The sequence below is a fragment of the Orcinus orca genome, chromosome 1, assembly GCF_937001465.1.
Source record: "Orcinus orca chromosome 1, mOrcOrc1.1, whole genome shotgun sequence".
Lineage (NCBI taxonomy): Eukaryota > Metazoa > Chordata > Mammalia > Artiodactyla > Delphinidae > Orcinus > Orcinus orca.
In genome coordinates this window covers 195,879,428-195,906,770 of record NC_064559.1, presented here as the reverse complement: position 1 = coordinate 195,906,770, position 27,343 = coordinate 195,879,428, and the positions used below count along the sequence as shown (strand labels likewise).

At 53.6% G+C, this 27,343-nt stretch overlaps 1 protein-coding gene across 17 annotated transcripts in view; it reads right to left on the bottom strand.

Annotated features, from left to right (window-relative positions):
- The window catches only part of HSPG2 (heparan sulfate proteoglycan 2), a 102,554-nt gene extending 85,452 nt beyond the window's left edge, over positions 1–17,102 (bottom strand). For all 17 annotated transcript variants that reach the window (XM_033433206.2, XM_033433213.2, XM_033433216.2 and 14 more), the window contains exon 1: positions 16,957–17,102. In XM_033433206.2, the coding sequence (XP_033289097.2) occupies positions 16,957–17,019 (63 nt within the window). In that variant the 5' untranslated portion in view covers positions 17,020–17,102. The remainder of the gene's footprint in view (positions 1–16,956) is intronic.
- Positions 17,103–27,343: the final 10,241 nt, after the last annotated feature.

The following is a 27,343-nucleotide window of genomic DNA, read 5'->3' as shown; positions in this document are numbered from 1 at the left end:
GCCAGCAGCTGAACGGGGAACTAAGCAGAGACAGGCTGAGGGGAGTGGGTGGTAAATTTAGGGGGGAAGGGTGGGCTGGATGGAGCCGAGTCACGGACTTTCCAACATTACGTATGGAGTTAGGCAAGGGGAGAGTGAGACCTCCCCAGCGCCAAGGAGAAAGTGGGTCTGGCACAGTGTGGCAAGGGGGCCATCCTGTCTACCTCCATCAGGGCCCAGGGGTCGCGCAGGCCTCCACAGACCGGGGCTTCCAAAGCGGGACAGGGATCTCGTAAAAATGACAACAGTGCTTCCTTATTGAGTGCACGTAGCACTTCATATGCACTGGTGCTATCCACCAGAACTTGCTGCGTGACGGAAATGTTCCATATCTACATTGTCCAATAAGGTAGCCATGAGCCACCTGTGGCTATCGAGCACTTGAAATGCGGCTGGTACAACCGAGAAACTTGAACTTCCTTTCATTAAATCTTAAACAGCCACGTGTGGGCTGGCAGTCACCATACTGGACAGTGCAGATTTACACCATCACCAGTCCTTACACCAATCCTGGAGGGACTGCTATCTCCATTTGACAAAGGAGGAAATTGAGGCTTGCCCAAAGCCACACAGCAGGCAAGCCACACAGAAGAAATCAGAACCCAGGCCTGGCCCCTCTGCTGTGCCCCGACCCAGGGTCAATATCAACCCTGGCAGAGACTAACGGAACTTGTACATGCGTGGGCGATAAGGCTGCTCGGTTGATCAAGGCATCAAGTCTCTTGCATTTGGCGCGAATTCTGTCGGTGTTTATCACACGCTGACCAGACGGGCCATTTATAAAAGTCTTTGATTTCTTGACATGAAGAAAAGGCAGAATGATGACGTACTAATCGCAGCTGGTTGAGGAACCAAGTCTTTGAGAATGCTGGGAATCTTCAGGGACGAGACAGCTGGGCTTGGCCTTCCCCACCTCATCACCCCAGACCACACGCAGCCCCCCAAGGCTCCTGAGATCTGCACGACACTCTCACATGGCACATTTTCCTGCCTCTGAGCCTTTATGTATGCTGTTCCCTCCTCCCAGAATGCTATTGCTCTGCCTCCCAATCTAATCTACTCATCCACCCTTCAAGGCCTGGCTTAATTACCACCTCCACTCTGAAGTCTTCCTGGACCCCCCACAAAGACATCTTTCTCCCCCATACATCCGTAGGACTTAATTTCTACCTCTTAGAGGGCTAGAGATTTGGTCTTAAATACAGACACTTGAGTAAATGTCTCTACTCTCTTGCTGGAACCAAAGCTCCTTGGGAACAAACATCAGCTTGAGTTCTTTTCATCATATTTATGTATGATATACTATATATATATATTTATTTTTTAACCTTTAGACACTGCCCGATGCCAAGCAACAGCTAGTGGATAATAAACAATATTTACTAAATTGAATTGAATTTTAATAGTGGCTTAGAAGTTTGGGGACTCAGTGTCTTACGATTCTGCCCTAATCTCCTGTGATCCTGACAGGCAAGTCCCTTCCCTGCCCTGGACCTCAACTTGTACATCTGTAAAATGGGGGCAATGATAGTGCCCACCTTGTTGGGAGATTATTTGTACTTCTTACATTTATTTGACAAACACTATGCGCCAGGCACTCGACAAATATTATCTTCTTAACAACCCCATTTTATAGAGGAAACTGACAGTGAAATTAAACAGATAACAGAGATAATGCAAGTCAGGGGCTTAGCACAGCATGTGGCACATGGTAAGTGCTAAAGAAACTATAGCAACACTTTTTTCTTTTCTTTTTCTCTTTTCTGTATAATGAAGAGTCTACAGAATTGGGAGAAATTTAGGATACTTTCCCAGGGCTGGGTACATAGTAGATGTTCCTTAAAATATTTGCTGCTAGATTGACTCAGTCCCAAGAGTACCAGTGATAGAAGGGGTGACCCTCACTGAGCCCCGGGAAGCTCCTGCTCTGACTCCCCGCCGCCCCACTCCCCAATCTGCCAAGCAGTGGCCACAAGCACAGTAGAGAACCCTTTTCTTGCCCCACATTTCTCCAAGGACAGGAAGTGTGGAATGCCTTTGGGGAGATGACTCAGGTCCAGCTGTGCTGATCCCATGGGCAAATGGAGAAAAGAGAGTCTGATTAAGTCTCAAAGACAAGGGATATTCTTGTCCTTCTCCAGTCCTGCTAGGAGCTTGGACACCCCACTCTTCTCCTCAACCCCAGCTCAGACCAAAAGAGGGGAAGGAGGAGGAGAATAGTGAAGAAAATCAACACTGATGGCGTTTCTATGTTGGCCATCTCTCCAGGCCCCAGTTTTCACAACTGTCAAATGATAATTCCTACATCATGGGGGTGGTTTTCAAGATAAAACGAGACAGGACTTCCCTGGTGGCGCAGTGGTTAAGAATCCGCCTGCCATTGCAGGGGACGCGGGTTCGAGCTCTGGTCCGGGAATATCCCACATGCCGCGGGGCAACTAATCCCGTGTGCTGCAACTACTGAGCCTGCTCTCCAGAGCCCGTGAGCCACAACTACTGAGCCCACGTGCCACAACTACTGAGCCCACGTGCCACAACTACTGAAGCCCGTGCCTAGAGCCCCTGCTCCGCAGCAAAGAGAAGCCACCGCAATGAGAAGTCCGTGCACTGCAATGAAGAGTAGCCCCCTCTCGCCACAACTACAGAAAGCCCGCGCGCAGCAACGAAGACCCAACAAAACCAAAAAAAAAGATAAAATGACAATGTATGTAAAGCAGAGCTTCTCCATCTTTAACATGCACAGGAATCAGCATGGGATCTTGGGATCTTGTTAGTGTACAGATTCGGATTCCATAGGTTTGGGTGGGGCCTGAGACTGCATTTCTAACAAGCTCCCAGGTGAGGCCCCAGCTGCTGGTGCATGGACCACCCTTTAGGTCATGAGAACAAAAAGGGACTAGAACAGCACCTTGCACACAGCAGCCCTCAATAAAAGGTAGCTATACTTTTTCTTCTAGAGATTTAATCCCTAAGAATCATCCCTAGGGGATTAGAACCGTTATATCACCCCAATAATACTGAGGTCCTGCGAGGCTGAGTGGGTTGCCCAAGCACAGAAGGCTAGGACTCAAGGCAGAAGCAGGGGACTTCCCTGGCAGTCCAGTGGTTAAGACTCTGCGCTTCCACTGCAGGGGACACGGATTTGATCCCTGCCGGGGAACTAAGATCCCGCGTGCTATGAGGTGTGGCCAAAAATCTAAAAAAAAAAAAAAAAATCAAGGCAAAAGCAGGATTCGAGGCCATGTCTGCAGATCCATCCTTTCCATGCATCACACCATCCCAAGCCCCGCCAGCCTCAGTGGCAGCCAGGGGCCTGGAGCTGAGGACACACCAGCCCTGCCCCTCAGCCCCATTGCAGGCCCCTGCTGGGCCAGACAGGCCTCCAGGCAAAAGCCCAAGCTCCCCCAAGAAAGGCCTTGCACCATCACTTCCACTCCCCCAGCGGCAGCTTCCAGCAGCCTCCCCCTCCATCGCCTTATAAAGCAGCCCCGATCTGCTCTTTTCCAAGCTGCAGTTTAATTTTACATGGAGTGAACCAACTGTCCTTTCCCTGCAGCCTCGCCCTGCTTCACACATTCCTTCTGGAGCAACATTACCTAATTTAACCATAGCCCCTGCTCTCCAGGGCTCTCAAAATAGCAGCTGCTGGTGGGGGAAAATGCCCTAATGTTATCAAAATAAACAATTCTCCCTCCTCCTCCATTCTTGGCCAGCACCAGCCTCAAGACCCAGCCCAGGGAGGAGTGAAAGCTGGGAGGACCAAGGTGGGCCTGGGGTAGACAGAGATCCCGCCAAAGCCCTGTTCTCACCATCCTTCCAGCCCTCTCATACGTGTTCCTGGGACACGCTCTCGTATATGTTCCTGGGACACTCGCTCATACGTGTTCCTGGGATCTCCCCAGGCCTTCCCCAGGCCCAAATCCTCCAGTTCATCCCGTGAGCCAATGTTGCCCTGGTTACCCAAAACCAAGATTCAACTTTCACTTTCTCCTAATAACAAAAACTACAGTAGTGATAATTGCTACCATTCCCCAGGTATTCATTATGAGCTAAATACTTCCCACACCTTGGCTCACTGACACCTGCAAGGTAGAGATTTAGTATTCTCTTGTTTCAGATGAGGAAATGGGTGCTCAGAAAGGTGCAGTGACTTGCCCAGGGTCACGTAGCCTGGAGGTGGCAGAGGTGGGATTGGAACCCGAGCCCAGCTGCCCCATGTACTACCTTCTAGCTGGGACGCCTCTGCAGGGTCTGAGCCCAGGAGAGGAGGAGCGAAGGGGGTTTGGGGGGCTAGAGAGGGCCTGCTCACCTGATGTATCATTGTAGGGTCTGCTCACATGGCTGGTGCCAAACCACAGGGGCCTGTTATACCCTAGCTTACATTTCACCCAGGTTTTGTGAGTCCTAAGTCTGTCCCTAGGACTCCAAGGGCACAGGCTGCCTGTCAATCTGTGAATCCAAGCCCCTACTCCCTGCTCCCCCCATCCCATGTGCCCCAGAGCAAGGCTGCCACATTAAAGCAGGGAACAAAAAAAAAAAAAAGCAGGGAGCACCCAAGTGCTGACATACCTCAGGCGCAACCAGTGGTTAAGGAGCTGGGAGGGCGGGGCCTCCCCCTGCCCTGCTCTCTTAACATACAGAGTAATCATTAACCAGGGCAGAGCATCGCACCCCCAGGGCCAAGGCCAGACGCTCCAGACCCTTCCCACCTGAGGAATTCTGGGGCCACTTTCCCAGCCACACCACTGGGATACTGAGGTCCCTGGTACAAGGGAGGGGTGACTGGACCAGGAAGGCCTAATCTGATATCACTATGCAGGTGGCCCAGAAGGTGCCTGGAAGGCACTTAGGAGCATCTGGGCCCTCTTCACTCACAACCCTTCCTGCCCTGCTCCCCTCCCAAAATTATGAAGATCCATAAGTGAAGAGGGTTGGACAAGAGGATGGACCCTGGGGTTTGCAGCCTCCTCAAAGGTCAGGTGGAGGCAGAACGAAACCAAACCCCAAGGTTTACCCAGGACGAAGTACCAAGGGCAGTCTTGAAGGGGAAAAAGGAAAATCACAAAATAATAGTTCCTGTCATACATCAACTGCCCGTTCTGGCTGGCGGTGATTTAAATGATGTCTAATCTTCACTAAAACCCTGCAAAGACGGTATTACCATTCCCAGCTGATAGCTAAAGCTTAGAGAGGTTAAGTCACCGGCCCAGGGTCACACAGCAATAAGTAATGGAGCTAGGACAGGACTCAGGGCTGTGCCTCCTGCTCATGACACTGTCCCAAAGTATAACCTGCAGAATTAACAGATGGGGGGCTAACAGGCCACATAAAGGAGCCTCTGAGTCCCGGCCAGAAACCCCAGGTGAAAGAGCGGGTAGGGGTGGGGGTGGTATGCAGGGTGTCCCCCATATCTGGATGTGTCAAGTAAAGGTGGCCCCTAGGGCTTCCAGCACCTGAGGCCTGCGTGAGGTGGGTGGGGCCTCCTGGAGTGTTGAAGGGTGGCGGGTGGGACCTGCACCCCCTCCCCCAGGAGGTCACTTAGAGAATTCCCTTCAACTGCTCAGGTGAAACCTAGGTGAGGCCCAGGCAGGCTGGAAGCTTTGATCTTATCGCACATTCCTGCCCCAGCCATCTCGGTCCTTGTCCCCTCCCCACCTCCTCCCATCCAGGAGGTGGGAAACCAGGCCGACTTAACCCTTTCCTCCCATTTCTTCAAATCAAATCCAGGCTTGAGCTGACCTCTGCCTCCCTCCAGATCCCCCAGAAGAGTGGGGAGAGAGACGAGAGGCAGTAAAGTGGAAAGCAGGAGTTTCAGCCCTACTCTCCTTGTTTAACTCACTCAACGTCACGGAGCCCCAAACCCGAGCTCCATGGGCAGCTTCCATTTCTTTTAAATTAAAATAACCAGACTCAGTATAAATAAACCTCGCTGTTTTCCACATCCATGAGCTCACCTGAGACTCATGGCAAAACCAGACTGCTCTCCTCTCTGCCCTGTGGGTCTTCTCCCCTGCCCTAGCCCAGGGGGGCTGTCTCCCCAAGACCCCTCTTCCCACAAGCTAACTGGAGGGAAACAGACAGTAACTAGAATAACAAACAGGGGCTGAGACAGTCACAAGACCCCAGCTATCTCCCAGAGGTCGTGTGGCCCTGAACAGCTGCTCCCAAGCTCTTAGAAGACTCTTGCTTGAATGCAGCCTCCTTTTATTGAATCACCCTCCCCTTTTATTGACTAGTCTCCCCTGTCAGACTAGAAGCTCCTTCAATCCATGCTAGGTGTTTAAACCTAGCACAAGGCTGGGCATAGAGCTGGCACTCCATAAATGTTTGCTGTATGAATGAATGAACGGTCCCATTTTGCATCTGGGGAAAATTATGCTCAGAGGAGTTAAATGACTTGCCCTGGATCCCACTGACAGGGCAAGGAGTACAGGAATCCTGTGACTCCTAGTCTAGTGCTTACTTGCTCAAAAGACATTTACAAGGCCTCTGGATCTTAGCTCAGCAGCAGGTGATCTGATGTGGGCGGACCACTGCAGGAGTGACCCCAGGTCCACACGGGAGGACAGGCGAGGCTTCAGGAAGGTCTAACGGAACAGGGGGTCTTCTCCTTCATCTGTTTCCCTGGCCCAGGGTCTGGCACTCGTCGGCAGGTAGTCAGTGAAGGACGACATGAGATTGGTAAGATGGCGGGCTTTACCTGGTAGCTACCACCAAGTCTTGAGGACAAGCTAACAGTTTTCTCCAAGAATTCACCGTCCCCTTCCTCTGAATTGGCAAGTGGCCAAAAAACAAGGAGCCCATTTTGTGGGTAGGAAAAGCGAGGTCCGGGGAAGACGGTCAGTAGTTGGCTGGCAACCAGTGGAGGCCCAGGCCTGGACTTCTTGCCTCCTGGTCTGACCAGTTACAGCGCAGGGGACTGGAATGCTTGTCACCTCAGCTATCTTGGTGACTTCCTCTCATTCTTTTCCAGTGTTAATGACTCCAGCTGCAGGCTACAGCCTTCCTGCTCACACGCTTGACAACAATGCGAATCTAGGGAAGATGGGGACAACTTCTGGAACCCTGCCCTGGATGCCTTCCTCCTCCACCAGCCAAATCCTCCTTGCTCTTGAAGCCCCACTTCCTCCAGAAAGTCTTTCCAGAGAATTCATGCCCAACTGACCTTTTCCTTCCCTGACAATCTGCTATTGTCTAGACTGGAGCTGTGCTGGGTAACCATGGTCCATGAGCCCTACCTCTCCAACAAGACCCAGAGTTTCTGGAGAGTAGGGACCACCATTCTCATTTCTTACAGGAGGACTGACAGAGCTGGATTCAGCTCCCACCTTCCTCTGCACCTGGCTGTGTGATCTTGGGCAAGTCACCTCTCTCCTCTGAGCTTTCTCTCATCTGGGAAATGGAGGCATAATCCCAATTATGTAGGAAAGTTGAAAATGCAGACAAAACACTGGCACAATGTCTGGCACACAGCAGGTCCTCAGGCAATGAATGAGTGAATAAATAAATGGATGGATGAAGACTTGATTCCTCTGCTGCACAAAGATGTTCAAATGACACAGTTTCGGGGTGGTGCAGTGGTTAAGAATCTGCCTGCCAATGTAGGGGACATGGCTTCGAGCCCTGGTCCGGGAAGATCCCACATGCCGCAGAGCAACTAAGCCTGTGAGTGAGCCACAACTACTGAGCCTGCACTCTAGGGCCCACGTGCCGCAACTACTGAGCCCGCATGCTGCAACTACTGAAGCCCACGTGCCTAGTGCCCATGCTCCGCAACAAGAAGACACTGCCATGAGAAGCCCGCGCACCACAACGAAGAGTAGGCCCGCTCGCTGCAACTAGAACCCCCACCCCCACCCCCCCGTGCAGCAACAAAGACCCAACGCAGCCAAAACAAACAAACAAAAAACAAATTACACAGTTTGGGACTTGTATATAGATTCTGCTCCCAGCTGTGCCACTATTGAGGTGAGCACAGGGCTGCCTCAGCGCAGGCCCCACTCAGCAAAAATCCATTGAACTCCAAACAAGGCAAAACCTACAGGCCCCAAAGGGAGCTTGGGACCTGACTGAGAAGGATCCAGGTTTCCAAGGGTCTCGATCTCAGGGAAAGCCAAATCCACCTCCCTGGGGAATGTTATCACTAAACTGAGCTGGATGCCAAGGGGCAAAAGGCACCCAAGTCTGAGAAGCAGGAGCCGGATAAGCCCACATGGCAGATACACAGCTTGCTGTACCCTCCGCCAAGGCTGGCCCAGTCCAACTCCTCCAGGCAGCCTGTCATGACTATGCCAGTCCTCCCAGATCGTCCTCTCTCTCCCTGCAACAGGCCAGACCCACTCAGGAAGGGATGACAAGTCTGGAGTCAGACAACCTGGGCTCTATTCCCAGCTGTGCCAGGTACTGAACGGATGACTTGGGCCAGCCATGCCCCCCCCCTCGGTGCCTCATTTTCCCCAGATGCACAATGGAGATAATAATGCCAACAGCAAAAGACCGCTGTGAGGATTATATGTGATAATGCCTGGAGAGAGCTCTGCGTGGGGCTTGGCTAAGAAAGGGTGGCAACCTGGGTGACTGAGGTCACTGGGGAGGAGACCCTGGAAGTCCCAGGGCACAGAGACTGGTCTGTCCTCAGGAAACTCCTAGGTCTCTGTTCCTCTGGCCAAAGGGTCACAGGAAGGCAAGTGGCAGGAGGGGGAGAAGAGCTGTTAAGTGATAGAGGCCACCGGAGCTAAGATTTCTGAGGCCAGAATTTCAGAGCATCCAGTCCAGCGAGAGATGCAAGAAGAGGCATGATCCCAGTTCCCAAGTATTTGAAAACTGGGAACGCCAAACAAGGAGAGGGATGAGTCAGCTGGGGTGAGGGGAGGCCAGGACCAGAAGGAGGGGGGGCAGAACTGGCTCTTTGGGGGTAAGTTTGGGGAGGCGGGGGAGACAGAGGTGGAGGCAGGCACCTGGAGGTGGGCTGGGAAGGGGCCAGAGGCAGCTGGGAATTCCCAGCCCCACACCAGGAGAAGCATCTGTGGGGTCACCTCAGGCCACCTCTAAAGTCCTCCCCCTGCCAGCCCCGGGCTGCCTCCCCATCCCCACAGCCCGGGATTGGGGAAAAGATGCCAAATGTTAAAAAAAGGAAACACCTGGACGTGACCCATCCTACTGGGGAAGGGGCATGTCTCTACCCAGCAGCCCAAGGCCAAGGCCAAGTCCCAGGGTACAGGGAGCGGTTACCAAGCACGAGTGCGTCTCTTTCCTTTTAGCCCTGCTATTTCTCTAAGAGCCCATGGGAGCCAGATTTAAAGCTGTGCAACTCCAGCTTCCCTGGCAATGGACCTGCTACAGGTTTGCCCAGGGCTCCCCGGGCAAGGTCCTGTCTCCTCCAGTGGGCCTGAGGGAGGGTGGGGCTGGGATGGAGTCCCAGGAAGCCCATTCCCCTTAAGATGCATGAACATCCTTTCTGTACCCATGGGAGCCACTTGGCCACACTCTCTGTTGCTCAGAGCCCACCAACTGCACACATCTGGGAAGGGGACAATGCGTCCACAGGCTCCAGCCTTTCCCAGGCCACACCCTGCGGTGTGCCCCCACTCCTTCTCCCCCTACAGGAAGGAGCAATCAGGGTGGAAGGGTGGACTTTTTCTTGCAGCTGCAGCCTCAGTGGGGGAAGGGGAGCCAGTGACAGATCAGATACAGTTACATCCGGGGCTCACAGACTGAGAAAGAGAGGCAGAGGGAGCAGGGAGGATCCCTTAACTCGGTCATTCATTCAACAAGCCCAGGGCTTCCCTGGTGGCGCAGTGGTTGAGAGTCCGCCTGCCGACGCAGGGGACGCGGGTTCCTGCCCCGGTCCGGGAAGATCCCACATGCCGCGGAGCGGCTGGGCCCCGTGAGCCATGGCCGCTGAGCCTGCGCGTCCGGAGTCTGTGCTCCGCAACGGGAGAGGCCACAACAGTGAGAGGCCCGCGTACCGCAAAAAACAAACAAAAAACAACAAGCCCAGAGCAGGGCCTGGGTCAGTAGGTGGCAGCAATTGCGATCAGGAGAAGGTGTGTCATGCTGGGCACTGGGAACCCCGAGTCAAATACCACTCTGGCTGTGCCCTCAGCAGGAACCAGCCTAATAGAGCAGCCACTGACTGTCAAACACTCTCACATCCCAGGTACTGCGTGAGGTGCATCCACCTGGTCTCATATTCACTTGGGAAACAGGCATCATGATCCCCATTTCTGTCCTGAGACTCAGAGAAATGAAGCAACTTCCCCAAGGTCACACAGCCAGTTGGGGCTGAGCCAAGTCATGACCCTCTGAGCCCACTCCTTTCCCTTGTCCTCAGCGCCCAGAAAAAAGGGCTCCAAGTCCAGTCGGGGCACAGAAAAGCGGAACACGGCACGGTGGGCACCCTGGCTTGTCTCACATGCTCCAGATCCCAGCAGAGAACAGTGGCTGGGAGGAAGAGCTCCCCTGCGTCCAGCCTCAGCAAGGAGCCTGGGCCTTCTTGGCCAGCTGGCTTCTTCAAGGCCATTAGTTTTTTTTTTATTAATTAATTTATTTTTGGCTGCATTGGGTCTTTGTTGCTGTGCGCGGGCTTTCTCTAGTTGCGGCGAGCGGGGGCTACTCTTCGTTGCGGTGGGCATGCTTCTCATTGCAGTGGCTTCTCTTTGTTGCGGAGCACGGGCTCTAGGCGCGCGGCCTTCAGTAGTTGTGGCGTGAGGGCTCAGTAGTTGTGGCGCAGGGGCTTAGCTGCTCCACAGCATGTGGGATCTTCCCGGACCAGGGATCGAACCCGTGTCCCCTGAATTGGCAGGCAGACTCTTAAACACTGAGCCACCAGGGAAGTCCTTCAAGGCCATTAATTTATTCACTCAATAAGTGTTCACCTACTATTTATTGCCCAGCAGCCTAGCACCGGGCAAACTGTAACAAACAAAACTGAATGCCCGCCCTCTAGGTGGGGAAGACAGTGAATTTCAATAAAACACATAAATATACAAGCTGTGAGCTTAGGCTGGGGGGTTCCAAGGGATCGGTGTCTGCAGCTGCACAAATGTATTCTCAGCAAGAACCCCCTCCAGGCCAATGCAGAGGCTCCAACTTGGGGTCGGGGTGTGGGGCTGCCCTAGCTGAGAGTCAGTCCAACACTGTCCCCTCCCCCATGCCATCCCCTCCATCACCTGCTGTTCTCCACCCTCCTCCCAAGTCTGCGCCTCTGGAGCTCTCCTACCTCAGTCAGTGGCAGCCCCACCTTTCCAATGCCCAAGCCAAAGCATATGGAGACGTCCCTGACGCCTCCCTTTCTGTCCCCTCACCCCCATAACCAGTCCATCAGCAAATCCTGTTGGTCCTACTTTCAAAATATACTCAGGATTCAACCCTTTCTTCGTGCCTCCACTGCCCTGGTACGAGCTCCCATAGTCTCAGGGCTGGGTCACGGCCTCCTTGCTTTTGACCTTGATGTCCCACGTTGTCTTCTCCACACAACAACTAGAGTGATCTCTCATCTCACTCAGAAGCAAATCCAAACTCTTTCCTGTGGCTGAGGCTCTGCCCCACCTTCCCTTGCCAAGCCCCTGGCCGCATCCACCAACCCTCACCCATGCTGCTGCAGCCACGTGGGCCCCCCTGCTTTGCGCAGACGCACCAAGCACACCTCTGGGCCTTTGTGTCAGCTGTTACCCCTGCCTGGAGAGCCCTTGCCCTAGATACCTGTAGGGCTCACACCCTCACCTCCTTCAGATCACTCTCTATCCTCTTCCCTGCTTTATTTTCTCTTCCAAACACTTATCGCCACCTGCCATATTATATTTATTGTGTGTCTCCCTGCACACGCTATAATGCAAGTTACCTGAGGGAAGGGAATTGGACTTTTATGTTCTCTGCCGCAACCTCGGCACCTAGAACAGGGTCGGGTACTTAGAAGATGCTCAATAAATATCTGTGAAATGAATTTTGAGTCTAACACTTCAGGGACTTTAGTTTACAGAATATTTAATTGCATACATCATTGTCCACTCATTCATTCAACACAGACCGCAAGCCTCTGTGTGCCAGACACCACCCTGAAATCCAGAGCAACAGAGAAACAGGGCGCCCTCCTCCGTGGCTCAGGGACAGGCCTCTGGTAGGCAGCCGGGAGCTGGTCCTCAGGACATCTCACAGATGTCACGAGGACCCCCTACCCTGGGATGCTCTGAGGTCCCTGCAGCCCTGGCACACATGGGCATCAAGGAAAGGAGGGGAGGGTGGGTTCTGGGGGCGGCTGACACTTGAAGGCCCCGCATTCCCAGGCCTCAAAGAGCCGCCTTGTTCCCAGGACTTTCATGACGGTGCCCCTGGCCCAGCCATCCCAGCAGCCATGAGCCACTCCCTTCTCACGGCCGCTATTGACATGCACCCGACGCCACCAGGCTGGGCAGTGAAGCTGGCGGCTCCCCGCGAAGCGAGTTCCACACATTCTTCTGGGTTTCAGTCAGCCAGCTCTGGGCGCTGGGGCGGCCAGCAGGCCCCGGCCAGGCCCTGGAAGCAGGAGGGGGCAGCAGGGCCAAAGAGGCCAAGGCCGGAGCTGGGGCAACATTCCAGCAGGGCCAGGACCCTCAGCCTACCCTCCTGCTTCCTGGCGGGAGAGAGATGAGGGGAAGGCCGGCGTGGGCCCTGGGAGGAAGGGCAGGGGGCTCCGCAGATCCTTGGGAAGCTGCGGGGGGGGAACGCGGCCACGTTCTGCCCCTCCTCCTCCAGCCTGAGTCCTCACAGCTGGGAGTGGACTGGGGCAGGGGGCAACAGGCCAGGGCTGGGAGTCCTTCCCGCATGTCCCGAGTGGTCTGAGGGTCCAGAACCCACACGTCTGGCCTCCAAGTGGCTTCTGAATCATCGTTCCAGATCTTTCCACATCCTGGGCGGCCACCTCACCCTCCCTCCTGAGACATGCCCCAAGGCCAGGCAGCCCTGAAGCCTCTGCAGATTCACCCTAAACCTTCAGCCCCCAGGGAACAGCCAGGGGAATCCAGTGAGGACTAGGGCCAGGCGGCTAGCCATTCTCCCCTTCACTTCCCACACAGGGTAGGGCCTGGCCTGGCGCACTTAGGCCTTAAGGCCCCTGGATTAATTCAACTGTCTCAAGGGTCTCGGGGAATATTGGTGAGGAAATTAATTAACAAACCTACAAACGAACAGGCAATCCCAGAAATGACTGCCCTTAGAGTTAAGTTTTTCTAGGCTCCCGCCAGGGCAGGTATTCCCAGGAGGCCCCGTGGACACTCGGGCACACCCATCCTGAGTGCCTCTGTCCCCAAAGCCAGACCCCAATCTTCCTTGCCCGAGGAAGCCCTTGCACCACCTAGGACCTGAGTCCTTTTATCAACATCAGTGGTGACAGTTTTATCAACACCCACCGCCTGCTGGCTACGAGTGAGCGGGATGCCGGTAGGGTGGTGAGGAGCCTCGTGTGGCTTCAAAGCCTGGCTCGTGGGGCCTCCAAGCAAAGTGTACTGGGCAAGTTATAGTTGAGTTGTTGGGCAAGTTACACGATCCCTCTGTGCCTCAGTCTCCTCTGCTTAGAAAATGGGGACTGCACTAGTAGCTATAGCTTAATTCAGTCAACAGACATATTTACTGAGCGCTTACTACCTGCCAGGTGTTAAGGAGACAGCAGCAGTGAACAAAAGCACATAAGGTCCTGCTCGCATGAAGCTTAAATTGGGGGTGGGGTGGTGATAAACAAGTAAAGAAATACACATCAAATAGTGACAAGAAGAAAACAAAGCCGTGTAAGGGGACAGCGAACATCGGGCAGAGTAGTAGGGGACTTGAGGGAAGTGAGGCAGAGGGTCATGCAGATATCTGGCGGACAAGCATTCTAGGCAAAAGGAACAGCAGATGCAAGGCCCTAAGGCGGGAGCGTGTCTGGCACGGTCCAGAAACAAAGACCGGCATGTCTGGAGTGCACAAGCAAGGGGCAAGTGGGCAGGAGGAGAGAGTTGAGAGGGAGGGGGGAGGCCAGATCTGTAGGGCCTTGGGGGCTAAATTAAGTCAAGGGCTGGGGTCTGACGTAAGCAACACGGGGCGGGCAGGGAGGCTGTGAGCGAGGCAACAACGTGTGAGGATCTGCTGAGAAACTTCACGCGTGGCAGAGAGTGGGCACTGGATAAAGGTGAACTATCCATATTGTTTTGTCAGCATCTGGCCTGGTACCCCAAGACTGCCCTCCCCACTACTGCAAGCCCTAAACCCAGTCACCTTCTGCCACCTTCCTTCCACCCATCTCCCGGGCTGGGCCTCAGGCCCGCAGATCCCAACTTGCCTGCACTCAGCCTGAGAACAGGCCCGGGCCGAGCCGGTCGGGGTCCAGGACTCCCCGGACACAAGGAGCTCGGCTGGGGCGTGGCGGGATGGGGGTGGGGCGTCCATCTCTACCCCCGCCAGCCTCTGCCTCCCTCTGTGGACAGACCTGCACCCTCCCTCTGGAAATCTCCAGCGCACACTCACAACCCCCTCCGGGCGGCAGATCTGGAGCAAGGGGGAAAGACAGCGCGGCCAGTTATGTCAAGGGGAGGGCTGAGGTAACACTGCCCCTGAGGGAAGGGGAGGCTCCTCCATTTCCCGCCTGCCCACAGCCTCCCCAGCAAGAAAACCCAGGGGAGGCAGGAAACAGGTATCTCAGTGACTTCCCCTCTCAGCGCTGGAAAACACCACTATCACCCTCAAGAACCCTGTCTCTTGGCGGCGCCGGCCCCAAGAAAGGAAGGGCTAAGGCCCCAGCAGGCCAAGGCAGGACCTGAGTCACTCAGGCCTGGCCCCCTCCCCCAGCAAGCCTCCCCACCTCCTCTGAACTGAAACTACTGCCACACTTAACCACAGACCACTATTGCCTCTGTCTCCTGCCCCCAGTGAGGTCTTGAGCTCCCTAAGGACCACCTTACCCTCCCCTTGTGTCCTACCCTCACCCACTCACTGTGGGCTTGCAGACATGAACTGAAAGGCACGAGAGCTAAAGGGCAGCAGACGAGGAGGAGCCCAAGGCTGGCTAGGGCACAGGGCTAGAAGCCTGCTGGCGTTTAAAACTTACAACAAACTTCTCATCCCCATTTTACAGATGTGGAAACTGAGGCTCAGAGAGAGGAACTTGTCCCAGATCACACAGCTAGGAAGTGGCAAGAGCTGGGATTCGAACATGGGTCTGTAAGACTCCAGAGGTCGAGCTCTTTCCAACCCTTCTACCCTCAGCCTAGGGTGGGACCATGAAGACCTCAGTGTGATTGCTGAGGAGACTGTAATCCCACAGGATCAGAGCTGCCTGTTGACCCATCTCAGTTCTGGGAAAGTGCAGCCAGGGCCTGTTGCTGTTCACCCATAAGCCCCCATTGCTGGATGCACTGGTGCACAGTAGGTGCTTAGCGAGTATCTACTGAATGAATGAACCCTGAACTACTCCTCACTGTCATGGAATGCTGCCCAAAGCTGTGGTGAACGAACAAGTGAACGAGGATTAGCTGCAATCTGGGAATTCCTCCCACACACAGCAAACATCTCCTTCCCTCCTGCCACGGTAGAACCCCTGATCAGGGGGCAGAGCTGGGGTAGGGTCAGAAAAGGAACATTTCTCGTGCTAGGTTGGTGTCTACTTTTTGGAAAAGTAAAGATCAGTGTTGGGAGGTGCAAGTTCAGGTCAAGACTGGGGAGCAACTGGATGGATGGGCCCTGCTGGATGTGCTGAAGTGAGAGGCTGGCAGAGGATTAAGGAAGCTGCCCTGATGCGGATGGGGGAGGAGAGGTGCTGGGTGGGTGGGGCAGGAGAGGTGAGGGGTCAGGTCTGGGGTGGGGGTTAACGAGTGACTCAGGAGGGCAGAGGTGAGAGGGAGCCGGCAAGGGGACAGGGAGTCGGTCACTGGGTAAACACTGGCCAGCTTAGATGAGTCCCTCTCTTGGCTCTGAGAACAGGGGACAGGGATGGCCCAGCACCACCTGAAAGAGGGTGGGTTGGCTCTGTGGTTCGCCACGCAGGCCCAGATCCCCAGATGTGCCCCATCCACATCTGCCACCAGCTCCCTGCCCACTGACCCCGCCCTGCCCTTCTCAGGTTCACTGGGTCCTCAGAGCCTCTCCGGGCCAAGTGCCCTCTTTCTCTCAGCATGGACCCATCCAAGCTCAGAGTAGGGGGCTGGACTGCAAGGGCAGGCCTCCCCCTGCACCTTGAAGACCTGGGGAGGAGAGAGCTGGGGAAGCAGATCCACTCACTGTCCACCGCAAACCGGCTCAGCAACAGGCACTTTGAGGCCGTGTATTCTGAGTTCCCCTTGGGCATGTGGGCTGGTCTCAGAGAGGTTAACAACGTGCTGGAGGTCACACAGTTGCTCAGTGAAGAGCAGAGATTGATTCAATTCCTGGGCTGTGGGACTCCAGGGCCCGTGGGTGTTCCACGCAAGAATCAGTTGTGTCCAGAGCGGTTCTTTACTTGTGCCTGCCTGGTGACCAGCTCCCCAAGGGGAGAGACGTCGTGGTAAAGTTCCAGTGAGGATGGATATGGTCCCCATCACCACTGAGTGCCCCTGTTTCAAGCTGGCAAAGAAAGGCGTGTCCTCGCCCTGCCGAGTTCCCACCCTGCTCGAAGTTTCTCAGCCTGGCCCCCAGGAATGGCAGGCCGGACCATGCCTAGCGCGAGTCTGAGACTCAGCAACGTGGCCTGGCGACCCACGGGCTCCCACGAGGGCCGGCCCCGCCCCCGGTCCATCGCGGGGTCCCCTGGGTGCCCTTCGGCACAGCCCCACGGAGGAGGGTGGCGCCGGCCTGTACCGGCCCGGGGTCCCTGGCGGGCGCCGCCGTCCCGGGCCAGAGTCCCAGCCGCGCAGCCTCCGCGCCCCAGCCAAGTTGGCGGGGGCGGCGAGCGGGGCCCGGGGCGCCTCCCACCTCTCCGCCCCGCACACTCACCCCGAGCAGCCGCCCGTGCAGCACCAGCGCCAGCAGCAGCGCGCCCGCCGCCTGCCGCCCCATGGCCCGGCCCGCTCCGCTCAATTGCTCGCCCGGCGCCCGCCCGCAGCCGCCCGCTCGCCTGGCTGCCGAGTCCTCGGGACAGGGCGGCCCGCTCCAGCCACCCCCACCCTTCCCGCGGCCGCCCCGCCCCCGGGGCGAGGCCCCGCCCCCGGGTCTCCCCGCCCCGGGCACCAGGCCCCGCCCCCTGGACCGCCCCGGGGCTGAGGGCTGCGCTCTCCCCGGCCCGCTGCGCAGCCAACTAAGCCTTTGTCTGGGCCCCCAGCCCCCTCCGGGCGGGCCGCGGCCCAACCCGGCTCCCGCCAAACCCGGCCTGGAGTCTGGGATGGGACTGGGGCCGGGGCCCTGCGCGCTGGACCACCCTCCCTCCACGTGCACGCCTCTCCCGCACCTCCCCACCGACCCCCGGACCCCTAAATCCATCTGCTCTCACACCCTTTCACACTCCGCAGACGTGACTCCACGCGGGCCACTCTCCAGGACCCTCCAGAATAGCACGCGCTCACACGGGCGCGTTTGGTACACGCGCTCACTACAACTTTGGCTCACAAGATTACCTGCACACTGACAACTTTCACACGCTAACGTGCTTGTCCACTGCCCGTGAACGCTTGCACACACTCACTCCCTTCACCCAACTTTCATATAGTAACAGTCCTCCCCGACTCAAAAGATCACTCTATCCCTTGAAAACCTTCACCTCTACAGGTGACACAGTGGACACAGCTTATACACACACACACTCAGCTGCCCACGTTCATAGTCACATTTTCACACACATATATGAATCCCAGGACAGGAAGCGGAAGGACGTTTTCATACTCAGATTCCCCACAGGGTCTCACAGTTCACACACAGGCCAACATAATTTCTTTTTTATTTCTTTTTTTTTTTCTTGCGGTACGCGGGCCTCTCACTGTTGTGTTGGGTTTTTTTGTTGTTTTTGGAATTTTTTTTTGCGGCACATGGGCCTCTCACTGTTGTGGCCTCTCCCGTTGCGGAGCACAGGCTCCGGACGTGCAGGCTCAGCGGCCATGGCTCACGGGCCTAGCTGCTCCGTGGCATGTGGGATCTTCCCGGACTGGGGCATGAACCCGTGTCCCCTGCATCGGCAGGCGGACTCTCAACCACTGCGCCACCAGGGAAGCCCCGAACATAATTTCTTACACGCACAGCACCTGCATTTTTTTACATTTTCTCAGTACCTCACAGTGGGCACTCAATACGAACCTGAATTACCCCTGATACACACCATTCTCCACATAAATCACTCACAGACCAACTTTGATTCACATAAATCACAGCCCCACTGCCAGAGATGCACCATCTCACACACCCAGGCCCAGACACAAACAGACACTGCCAAAGCCCAATCACAGATGCTTGGGAGGTAAATCCCAGTCCCTGATGACACAGACCCACAGACAACACACACAGCCATGCCACCAGGCCTCCCCAGGCCATGGTCTCCTTGCTGCCTGAAAATTTCTAGGGCAGCCCAGGCTGATGGGTGGAGAGAAAACTGGGGTGTGTAAGTGTGTGTGTGTCACTTAGAGGAAAACCTTTTCTGAGTAACGATGGAGGAGAATAAAAACTGAAGTTTCCATTGTTTCCTGTGAGATTTGCTAGGTTCCAGAGACTCACAACCAGGGTTTGCAGCCAGGAGTGAGGTGAGCTGTGGACAGAAGGAAATGCCCAGCTCACTGGGCGGCACCAGGCCTGGCTCCGGAAGGCATGTTCCCTGTGATAAGGGCCAGCCTGCAGTCTCCCAAGCACTCTGAAGCCTCCCATCTGGGAGATGGGAAATCACTGGCATCCTGACTGGCACCTGGGGGATTAAGAAAATACGGGCATCCTGACTCCCTTCCCAGATAAATGCCCCATCTCCAAAAGCTGGGGTCTTCTCCACCCTGTGGGGTGTATCTAGGGGACCAGCTCAGAGCTGTAAGGGGCAGAAACTACATTCACAGTGGTTTGGCCAACTCCCCGGCCCCAGCCCAGATGCCAGACACAGCACTGAATAAGGTCTGTTTCTGCTCCAGACAGGGAGGTAGGGTGGACAGAGGAGGGATGCCTGATCTTGGCCCTTGGTGAACCCCTACTATGATGGAGGGAAAAGGGAGGATATAATCCCTGTCCTCATGGTGTTCTCAGTCTGCTGGAGGATCCTGCCTCCATCATCTTGCTGTGCAATCTTGAACAGATTTTTCAATCTTTCCATGACTCCATTTCATCATTTAGACAAGGAGAATAATGTTCAGACCTCCATCACAGTGTTGTTATGAGGATTTAAATGAATTAATACATTTATTTTTTAAAAAGAACAGTTTTGGGCACATGGTAAGCCCTAAATAAGCGATAGCCATTTCTTTCTCTCTTTTTTTGTGGCAGGGCAGGGGTGGTGCGCGCTGCGGCATTCGAGATCTTAGTTCCCCGCCCAGGGATGGAACCCATGCCCCTGCATTGGGAGTGCAGAGTCTTAACCACTGGACCACCACGGAAGTTCCAGCCATTTCTCTTATTACTGTTTCTGGGTGAGCTCCCAATCTAGAGAGGGAGACACAACTCTTCCCTCAGGGGACTCCAGTCTGATGGAGGAGCAGTCCCTGCACCCAGTGTCGCTCTCAGTCTGAAGGCCAGATGCAGCCCCCAACCCCAATGACCTCTAGTCTGATGGGGGAGTACAGCCTTGCATTCATCAAACTTCCCTGATGAGGAAAACTACAAAACTCCACTGACTTCAGAGTTGACAGGTGGCCAGCCTTGGTGGCAGGATTTTTCCAAGGCCTTGCCTGTCCGTGGAGGGTCAGCATCCTTGACAAATCGCATTTTGTGAGCTGCCTCAATGTTCCCTACCTCGGGCCCTTTAAGTCCCAGAGCCTTGGCTTCTTGGATGATTTGTTCATAAGCAAAGGAAAAGGAGAACAAGCAACTCTTTGTAGATGTTTGGTCAAGACTGAGTCTGAGCTATAAGTCTTGCTTCCTAAAAGAGGTTGAGGAAAGACATGGTAAAGCTTACTGGACTGGAAGGAACTGGGCTGACGTGGAGGGCAGGAAATATGGCCTGTCGAGAAAGTTCCAGAGTAACTCCACCTACCCTGAGGATTGGTCATCCCCTTGTTTATTCTGCATCCTCTCCTTCCCACTAAGGGATTTGGCTGGCTCTGTTTTATTTTGCTGTCCTTGATATCTTTAGTAAATGTTCTCAAGTTGCTTTGTCTAGGGCCTGGCTATCTCCTCATATGGCTTAGAAGGGGAGCAGAGGCAAGGCCTTCCAGGCGCTTGCTGAACCCAGGAGGCATCTATAATTGCAGTGTATGTGCTCATAACTCTGGGTGCTGGTCACACTCTTTGGGAGAGAAACAACTCAAGCCTCACACAAGGTTCCTTAGATAAGGGGAGACTACGAGAGTTGGGATAGGCAAGAGCGGCCAAACAATTTGGCTTCTGAGAAACAGGAGTCTGATCTAGTCTGATGGGGGAGTACAGACTTTTGAGTCACCTGTCTGCCAGAGTTTGTGGGTCACCTGTCTGCCACTACAAAATTGACACGACTCAACTTCTACTGGCTTCCACTCCTACTCCAAACCCTTTCATTGCCTTGGAGCTTCTCACTCATCTCATATTCCTTTATTCATTCAGGGCTGCAGTGGACGGTTGGGCAGGTTGTTCACTGAACAAGGGTATGCAGCCAAGGGGATCCTGTTGTGGTGTTACATCTGCCCAGAGGGGGTACCTTTTGTAATATGAGCAAAGGTTAGCTGTGGCCCTGCATTCATTCAACAATGAAAGTAAACATCTATTATGCACAAGGGATGCAATGCCTGTGTGGGAAAACAGATGCCGGCAGGGCAAGGATATGTACTTGGGTAACAAAATGGAACAGGAAATTGGTGTGAAAGGGAGTGGGATGGAGGAGAGGGAACCAGGAGATGAGGTGGAGAAGAGGAAGAAGAGGAGGGAGGACACAGTTCCAAGCAGGCAGTGAAAATTCATGGACAGGGAGGGAAGCATGCAAGGCAGGGAGATGCAATCCTGGCCAACTCTCCAGCCACACGCCTCCCCCACCCTGGTCTTTGCACATGCGGTTCCTTCTCCTTAAGGGCTATTCTCACCCAATACCCACCCCACTTCACCCTACTACTCTCTTTTAGGATTCAGCTCAAACCTCACGTCACCATAGAAGCCTCCCAACCTCCCAGGTTAGATCATGTCCCTCACTATGCTTCCCCACAACCTCCCTCCCCCATGCTTCTCCCTCTTAACATTTTTGACAATTGCAATAATTTGGAAGACCATTTAATATGAAGAGGCATAATGAAGGCAGAGAGCGTGACTACCTGCTTTCTGACTTGTTCCCAACTGTATCCCCCGTGAAGGGCACCGTGCCCGGCAAAGTTGGCATTTGAATTATTTTACCTGAATGAAAGAACAAGTTGGTTCAAGCAAAGCATAAGGCATAAATGCCCCCTTTCTGGTTTGTACTTGGGGCAAAGATAAACTCCCCTCACAGTCTGATCAACATTGAATCTCACTTGATCACAGTCCTAGGCAGTAGGCAAGTGAGTGTATTTTATTACCACCCTTTTCAGACAAGGAAACTGAGGCCCAGGGGATGAAGTGGCTTGCCTACATCACACAGTCAGTGCCAGGAGCCGTGATGGAGCCAGGATTCATGTCCATGTCTGTCTGACTCTAGAACCCACATTCTCAACCCCTCCTAGTGTTTCCCCAACACCCCTCGTCATTATCAAGTGCTTTCTTGCTGAGCTTCCACCTTGGGGCCTCACAGATCACCTGCCCTCTGACATGCTCCTTGGAAAGGGGGTTCCCTGGTCAAGAAGTTTGGGAACTCTGTACTCTTTCCCACACTTTGGCCATCTCGAGGGACACCAGCACAGGAAAGTTTCTGAGCAGGCCTCCAGTAAAGTCGCCTGTCCAACTCTGCTTAACCCAGCATTCCTCAACATATTCAAGAATGGAACCCAGTTGTTTTTTGGAAAAACCTTTTAACATCTCACAAGACTGGTGTTTCTCATAACACACTTGGCAAATACTGCCCCTGACTCCAGGAGCTGACCATAAATGGTCTCTGTAGTTGGAATTTGTCACTCGAGCCCCTCACACCGCCACCACTCCCCTCCATCCAGGCTGGAGTACTCATGGCCTCCATACAGCCCCTCACATTCCGGCCCACACACCCCTGCTTCAGCTCTAGAAGACGTCTGTGTGGGGGCCGTAGTTGGAGCTCCATAAATGCTCAGTTTCCTTCCTTTGTCACTGCACACATGGGCATTTTACCTCCTGTGATTAGCACATGCTGACAATTTCCTGTCTTGTTTTTCTCACTTAACATTTTCATAAACACAGTTCTATGTGTCAGTCAAGACCAGGGCTACTTAAAAATGGCTCTGTGGACCAGTGCCCAAACGGTGTATTACCAGTCCGAGATGAGATAAGAAGTTTGCTCAGAGCGTAAATCAACTGTGTCAGTAAGCACTCTGTTTAGCTCAGCTGACACTATTTTTTTCTTGGAATACTTGGTCCGTTTTGGAAGCAGCTCATGGATTTACATTCTGGTACGAGCTCTTCATTGCAGTTGGTAATCGTTAACAGTTTGTGGGCCAGCGACTCTGAATAGCAGTCGTGTTGACTTTGCACGTAATATTTCTTTAAAAAAAATTTATTTATTTATTTGGTTGTGCTGGGTTTTAGTTGCGGCAGGCGGGTTCCTCAGTTACGGCGTGAGAACTCTTAGTTGCGGCATGCATGTGGGATCTAGTTCCCTGACCAAGGATCGAACCCGGGCCCCTGCGTTGGGAGCATGGAGTCTTATCCACTGCGCCACCAGGGAAGTCCCAATATTTCTAATAATTATTTGGTGTCAGGTCTCATCACCACACCGATATTCATTAGCCCTATCCTGTCTTTGGGTATTTGGGCTGCCTCCAGGTCTCTGTGATTCATAAAGCATTGCTCTGAGCTGATATGTATGCAACTGTGGGTTTATTTTTATAGTTCCCTCAGTTTTTCAGGACCACAAACCTGAGGCCAGAGAGGTGGGGTGGCTTCCGCAGGGTCACGAGTGACAGAGGCAGACCTCCCACTCAGACCTCCTGACCCCCAACCCCTTGTTCCTTCCTCCAGCCTGCACTGCCCTTCCTACTGGGCAGACTTTCCGTCCCTTTCATGCTTTTCTTTGCTAGGCTATGAGCCTTCTGCAGTGTTCCCACATGTTGTCTTTTGGAGCTCGAGAGAAATCCTTCTGGAATGTCCTGTGCCTTCTCCCTCGAGTTCCCGGCTTTGTTCAATTGTTCATGAGAAATTCCTGCCCTGTTGGGAGGGGCTCAGGAGGCTGTGAAAAGAGTTTGCCAAAAATGGTGGTACCCACTCGGGCAGAGCACACATCTGAGGCTCTGCCTCTCTTGAGATCTCTGCTTAAAAGGGGGCCGTGTGGATGCAACTAGTGGGGAGGGTGTCACACACCCCCCGTTTTCTGTTTCCTCTGTAGAGCAAGCAGCACCAGTCGCGTGCTGGCAGAAGAGATAAAGTGGGCCTCAGGAAGGGGGGTGAGGTGGGCGAAGGCTGAGGGGGTTAGGTCCAGAGATGAGGAAAGTTTAGGGTATGGTGAAGGTCAGGAATAGGATGAGTGTGTCTCGGCAACACACACGTTGGTAACACAAAAAGCTGTGTATATTTCCTAGAATCTTAGAATCATGATATCAGATTAACTGTTTGAAAAGGGCCATATCAGACTGGGGTTTTTTAATAAATTTATTTATTTATTTTTGGCCGCGTTGGGTCTTTGTTGCTGTGCGCGGGCTTTCTCTAGTTGCTGCAAGCAGGGGCTACTATTTGTTGCAGTGCATGGACTTCTCATTGTGGTGGCTTCTCTTGTTGCAGAGCACGGACTCTAGGCATGCGGCTTCAGTAGTTGTGGCTCTTGGGCTCTAGAGCGCAGGCTCAGTAGTTGTGGCGCACGGGCTTAGTTGCTCCGCGGCATGTGGGATCTTCCCGGACCAGGGCTCAAACCCATGTCCCCTGCATTGGCAGGCAGATTCTTAACCACTGAGCCACGAGGGAAGTCCCCCAGATTGTTTTAAATACACAAAAGGAATTCTAATGTCATGCACCTATACTCAGTGTTACCAAAGGCCACACGGACCAGTGGATTGGGTAATTGAGACCACAGGTGGGCTTTGAGGGAATTTCTCCTTTTGTTTATTATTTCCTGGGAAGAATGTATTTGAGGTTAATGCTGCCCTGATCAGAACACTGGTGTTGGGGGCAGCCCGAACCTCCAGGTTTAAATACCATCCTTGCTTTGTCTAAATTTCTGCATATTTTGAGGCCAAGATTTACCCCTCTTTCTCTTGGAATCTGTTCAATAAATACTGAGAAAGAAACTGCACTTTGGATAGAAAGGGCACTGGTTGAGGGGCAGAGCCCTGGGGTAGAATCCCAGCTCTGCTATTTACCAGCTGCCTCAGTTTACCCCTCTGTAAAATGGGTACTAGAACCTAGCCTCGCAAGGAGCAGAGGGCTGTGAGCCTATGTTTCAGGCCTTGGCAGCATGCCTGACACACAGTGTGGGTGCTCAATAACAGTGACATACGTCTGCAGGCGTGAAGGACTTTCCCCGGCCACCCTCAGCTGCAGGGACACGTAAGCTGCTTCTGTAACACAAGATGGACATCACAGCAGCCTCTGGCATTGTTTTGCAGCCGGTGTGCTGCTTCCTGTTTACATGGACCCTGCAGATGCATGGCTTGAACAGTGGACATGGGGGACTTCCTGTGACCTCTGCATGGCCACACAGAGCAGAGGGCCTTCTCTAACTAAGAACCTTCTCTGGACTTGGGCTGAGTGACTGGTGGGAGAGAATCACGTGTAGTGAGTTTCTACCCTGAGTAAGAGTTAGGGCAGCGCAGGGATCCTGTCCCTTTTGGGTGCAATCTAATCCTCAGTCTTCAAACTTGAGCACTCGCTATGTACAGAGCTCTGCACTGACATCTATCATTCACTGAGCACCTACTACGTGCAAGATGTTGTAATCATGAAGATAATTATTATCACTGAGTGCCTGCTCTGCACATAGTACTCTATAATGAAAATCTCAACCTCTTTTTTTTGGCTATGCTGCGGGGGGGTTGAGGGATCTTAGTTCCCTGACCAGGGATAGAACTCGGGCCCCGGCTGTAAGAGTGTCGAGTCCTAACCACTGGACCACCAGGGAATTCCCTCAAACCGTTCTTCTGGAGAGCCACTGTGTTCTATAACTGTAACCATCTTCATCATAATCATTTGTTCCTGACCGCTCTGTGCCTCAGTTTCCTCATCTATACAATAGGGACAATCCTTTCTTAAAGGATTGATGAGATGATTGCGTTAATACACACAAAGCACTTAAAACAATGCCTGGAGTATATTTAATGTTGGCTGTCATGCTTAATATTATTAGTTATTGAATATTCATTGTGTGTGAGACACTGTGATTCTTCTTTTTTTTTAAATAAATTTATTTATGTATTTATTTTTGGCTGCATTGGGTCTTTGTTGCTGTGCGTGGGCTTTCTCTAGTTGCGGCGAGTGGAGGCTACTTTTAGTTGCAGTGCGCGGGCTTCTCATTGAGGTGGCTTCTCTTATTTCAGAGCACGGACTCTAGGCGCGTGGGCTTCAGTAATTGTAGCACATGGGCTCAGTAGTTATGGCTCACGGGCTCTATAGCGCAGGCTCAGTAGTTGTGGTGCACGGGCTTAGTTGCTCCGCGGCATGTGGGATATTCCTGGACCAGGGCTCGAACCTGTGTCCCCTGAATTGGCAGGCGGATTCCTAACCACTGCACCACCAGGGAAACCCTGTGATTATTCTTAAGGTAATAATAGTTAAGGTTACTGAGCACCTATTGGGCACGAGAGCTTGTAATCAACATCAGTGTAATAACTGAGCTCCTCTCGTGAGCCAGAACTGGGCTAGATACTGGAGACCCCGAGAGCAGTGTTCTGGTCAAGGGTCTGATTCTCTGATTAGGGGAAATTGGACTGTTTTGAAAGTAGGCCTCTCCAGGAGAGTCAAGGTGGACTCGAATGCAAACATGTGCCTAGAGTAAGCAGGGGATGTCTTGAGTGGCCAGAGAGAGTGTTTAGGAAACAGGACACTCTTGAACTATCTCTTGAGCTGGGCCAAAATGGACCCCAACAAGCTGTGTTCCTGTGAATGTTCGCCTGGGCAATGGGTCACTAGGGGCCTGAGTACCCACCAGACAAAGGCCAAAGTCTTCTCCCTGGGGAGGCAAGGGGTGCAAGTGACAGAATAAAGAGTGTGCTGCACTGATGAGCTTTGGACCCAGGGAGGATCTCCCCAGTCCTCAGAGATGGAATAAAAGTGGAGGTGAGGGCGTCCCTGGTGGCGCAGTTGTTGAGAGTCCACCTGCCGATGCAGGGGACACAGGTTCGTGCCCTGGTCCAGGAAGATCTCACATGCCGCGGAGCGGCTAGGCCCGTGAGCCATGGCCACTGAGCCTGCGCGTCCGGAGCCTGTGCTCCGCAACGGGAGAGGCCACAACAGTGAGAGGCCCGCGTACCGCAAAAAAAAAAAAAAAAAAGTGGAGGTGGATTCAGTGGGCCAGGGGTTCAGTGCCTCCTTCCTTCCTCCTGCCTTGGGGCCACCGTGTCAATCTCATGGATATTGCAGGCTTGCTGCCTTCTCTGCCTGGTCACAGGGCTAGGCCATGGCAGGCGACCTCCAAAAGCCGTGGAAATCTGTAGACCTCCAGGTTCTGTGTTATTTCAAGGTCAGCCCCATTCCACATTCTGAGTTGCCATTGGCCCTCATATTTCCAAGGAGAAAGGAAAACTCCAGCAAGAAGGGACTGGGCCCGAAATTCAGAACCACAGAGAAATGGGCCCTGAGGCCTGAAATGGCCCCTGGGCAGCCTGGAAAGATGGCTCAGGACTCTGGAAGCCTGAATTCTTTGGTGCAGGCACTCTTAGTTCTCAGCTCAGGAAGCTCCAGGCCTGGCTTTGGACTTGGAGGAGAGACTCAGAAATATTCTAGTCCGAGGGCCTTTAGAGACCATCAAAAGGACCCCACTCATGTTACAGAAAGGGAAAGAGAGGCCTGGAGAGGGGAAGTGATGTCCCTAAGGTCTCACGGCAGGCTGGTGGCAAAACTCATCTGGAATCTGGTCTCCAGAGTCCCTCAGGCAGAAGGATGGTGAATAACTGGGTGCCTTGTGGGGCCTGATTCCTCAGCACCCAAATCAGTTGAGTCTCTGAAGGTGTGGAGCCCTCGGCGGCCCAGGGAACATTTTCCCAGATATTCCCAC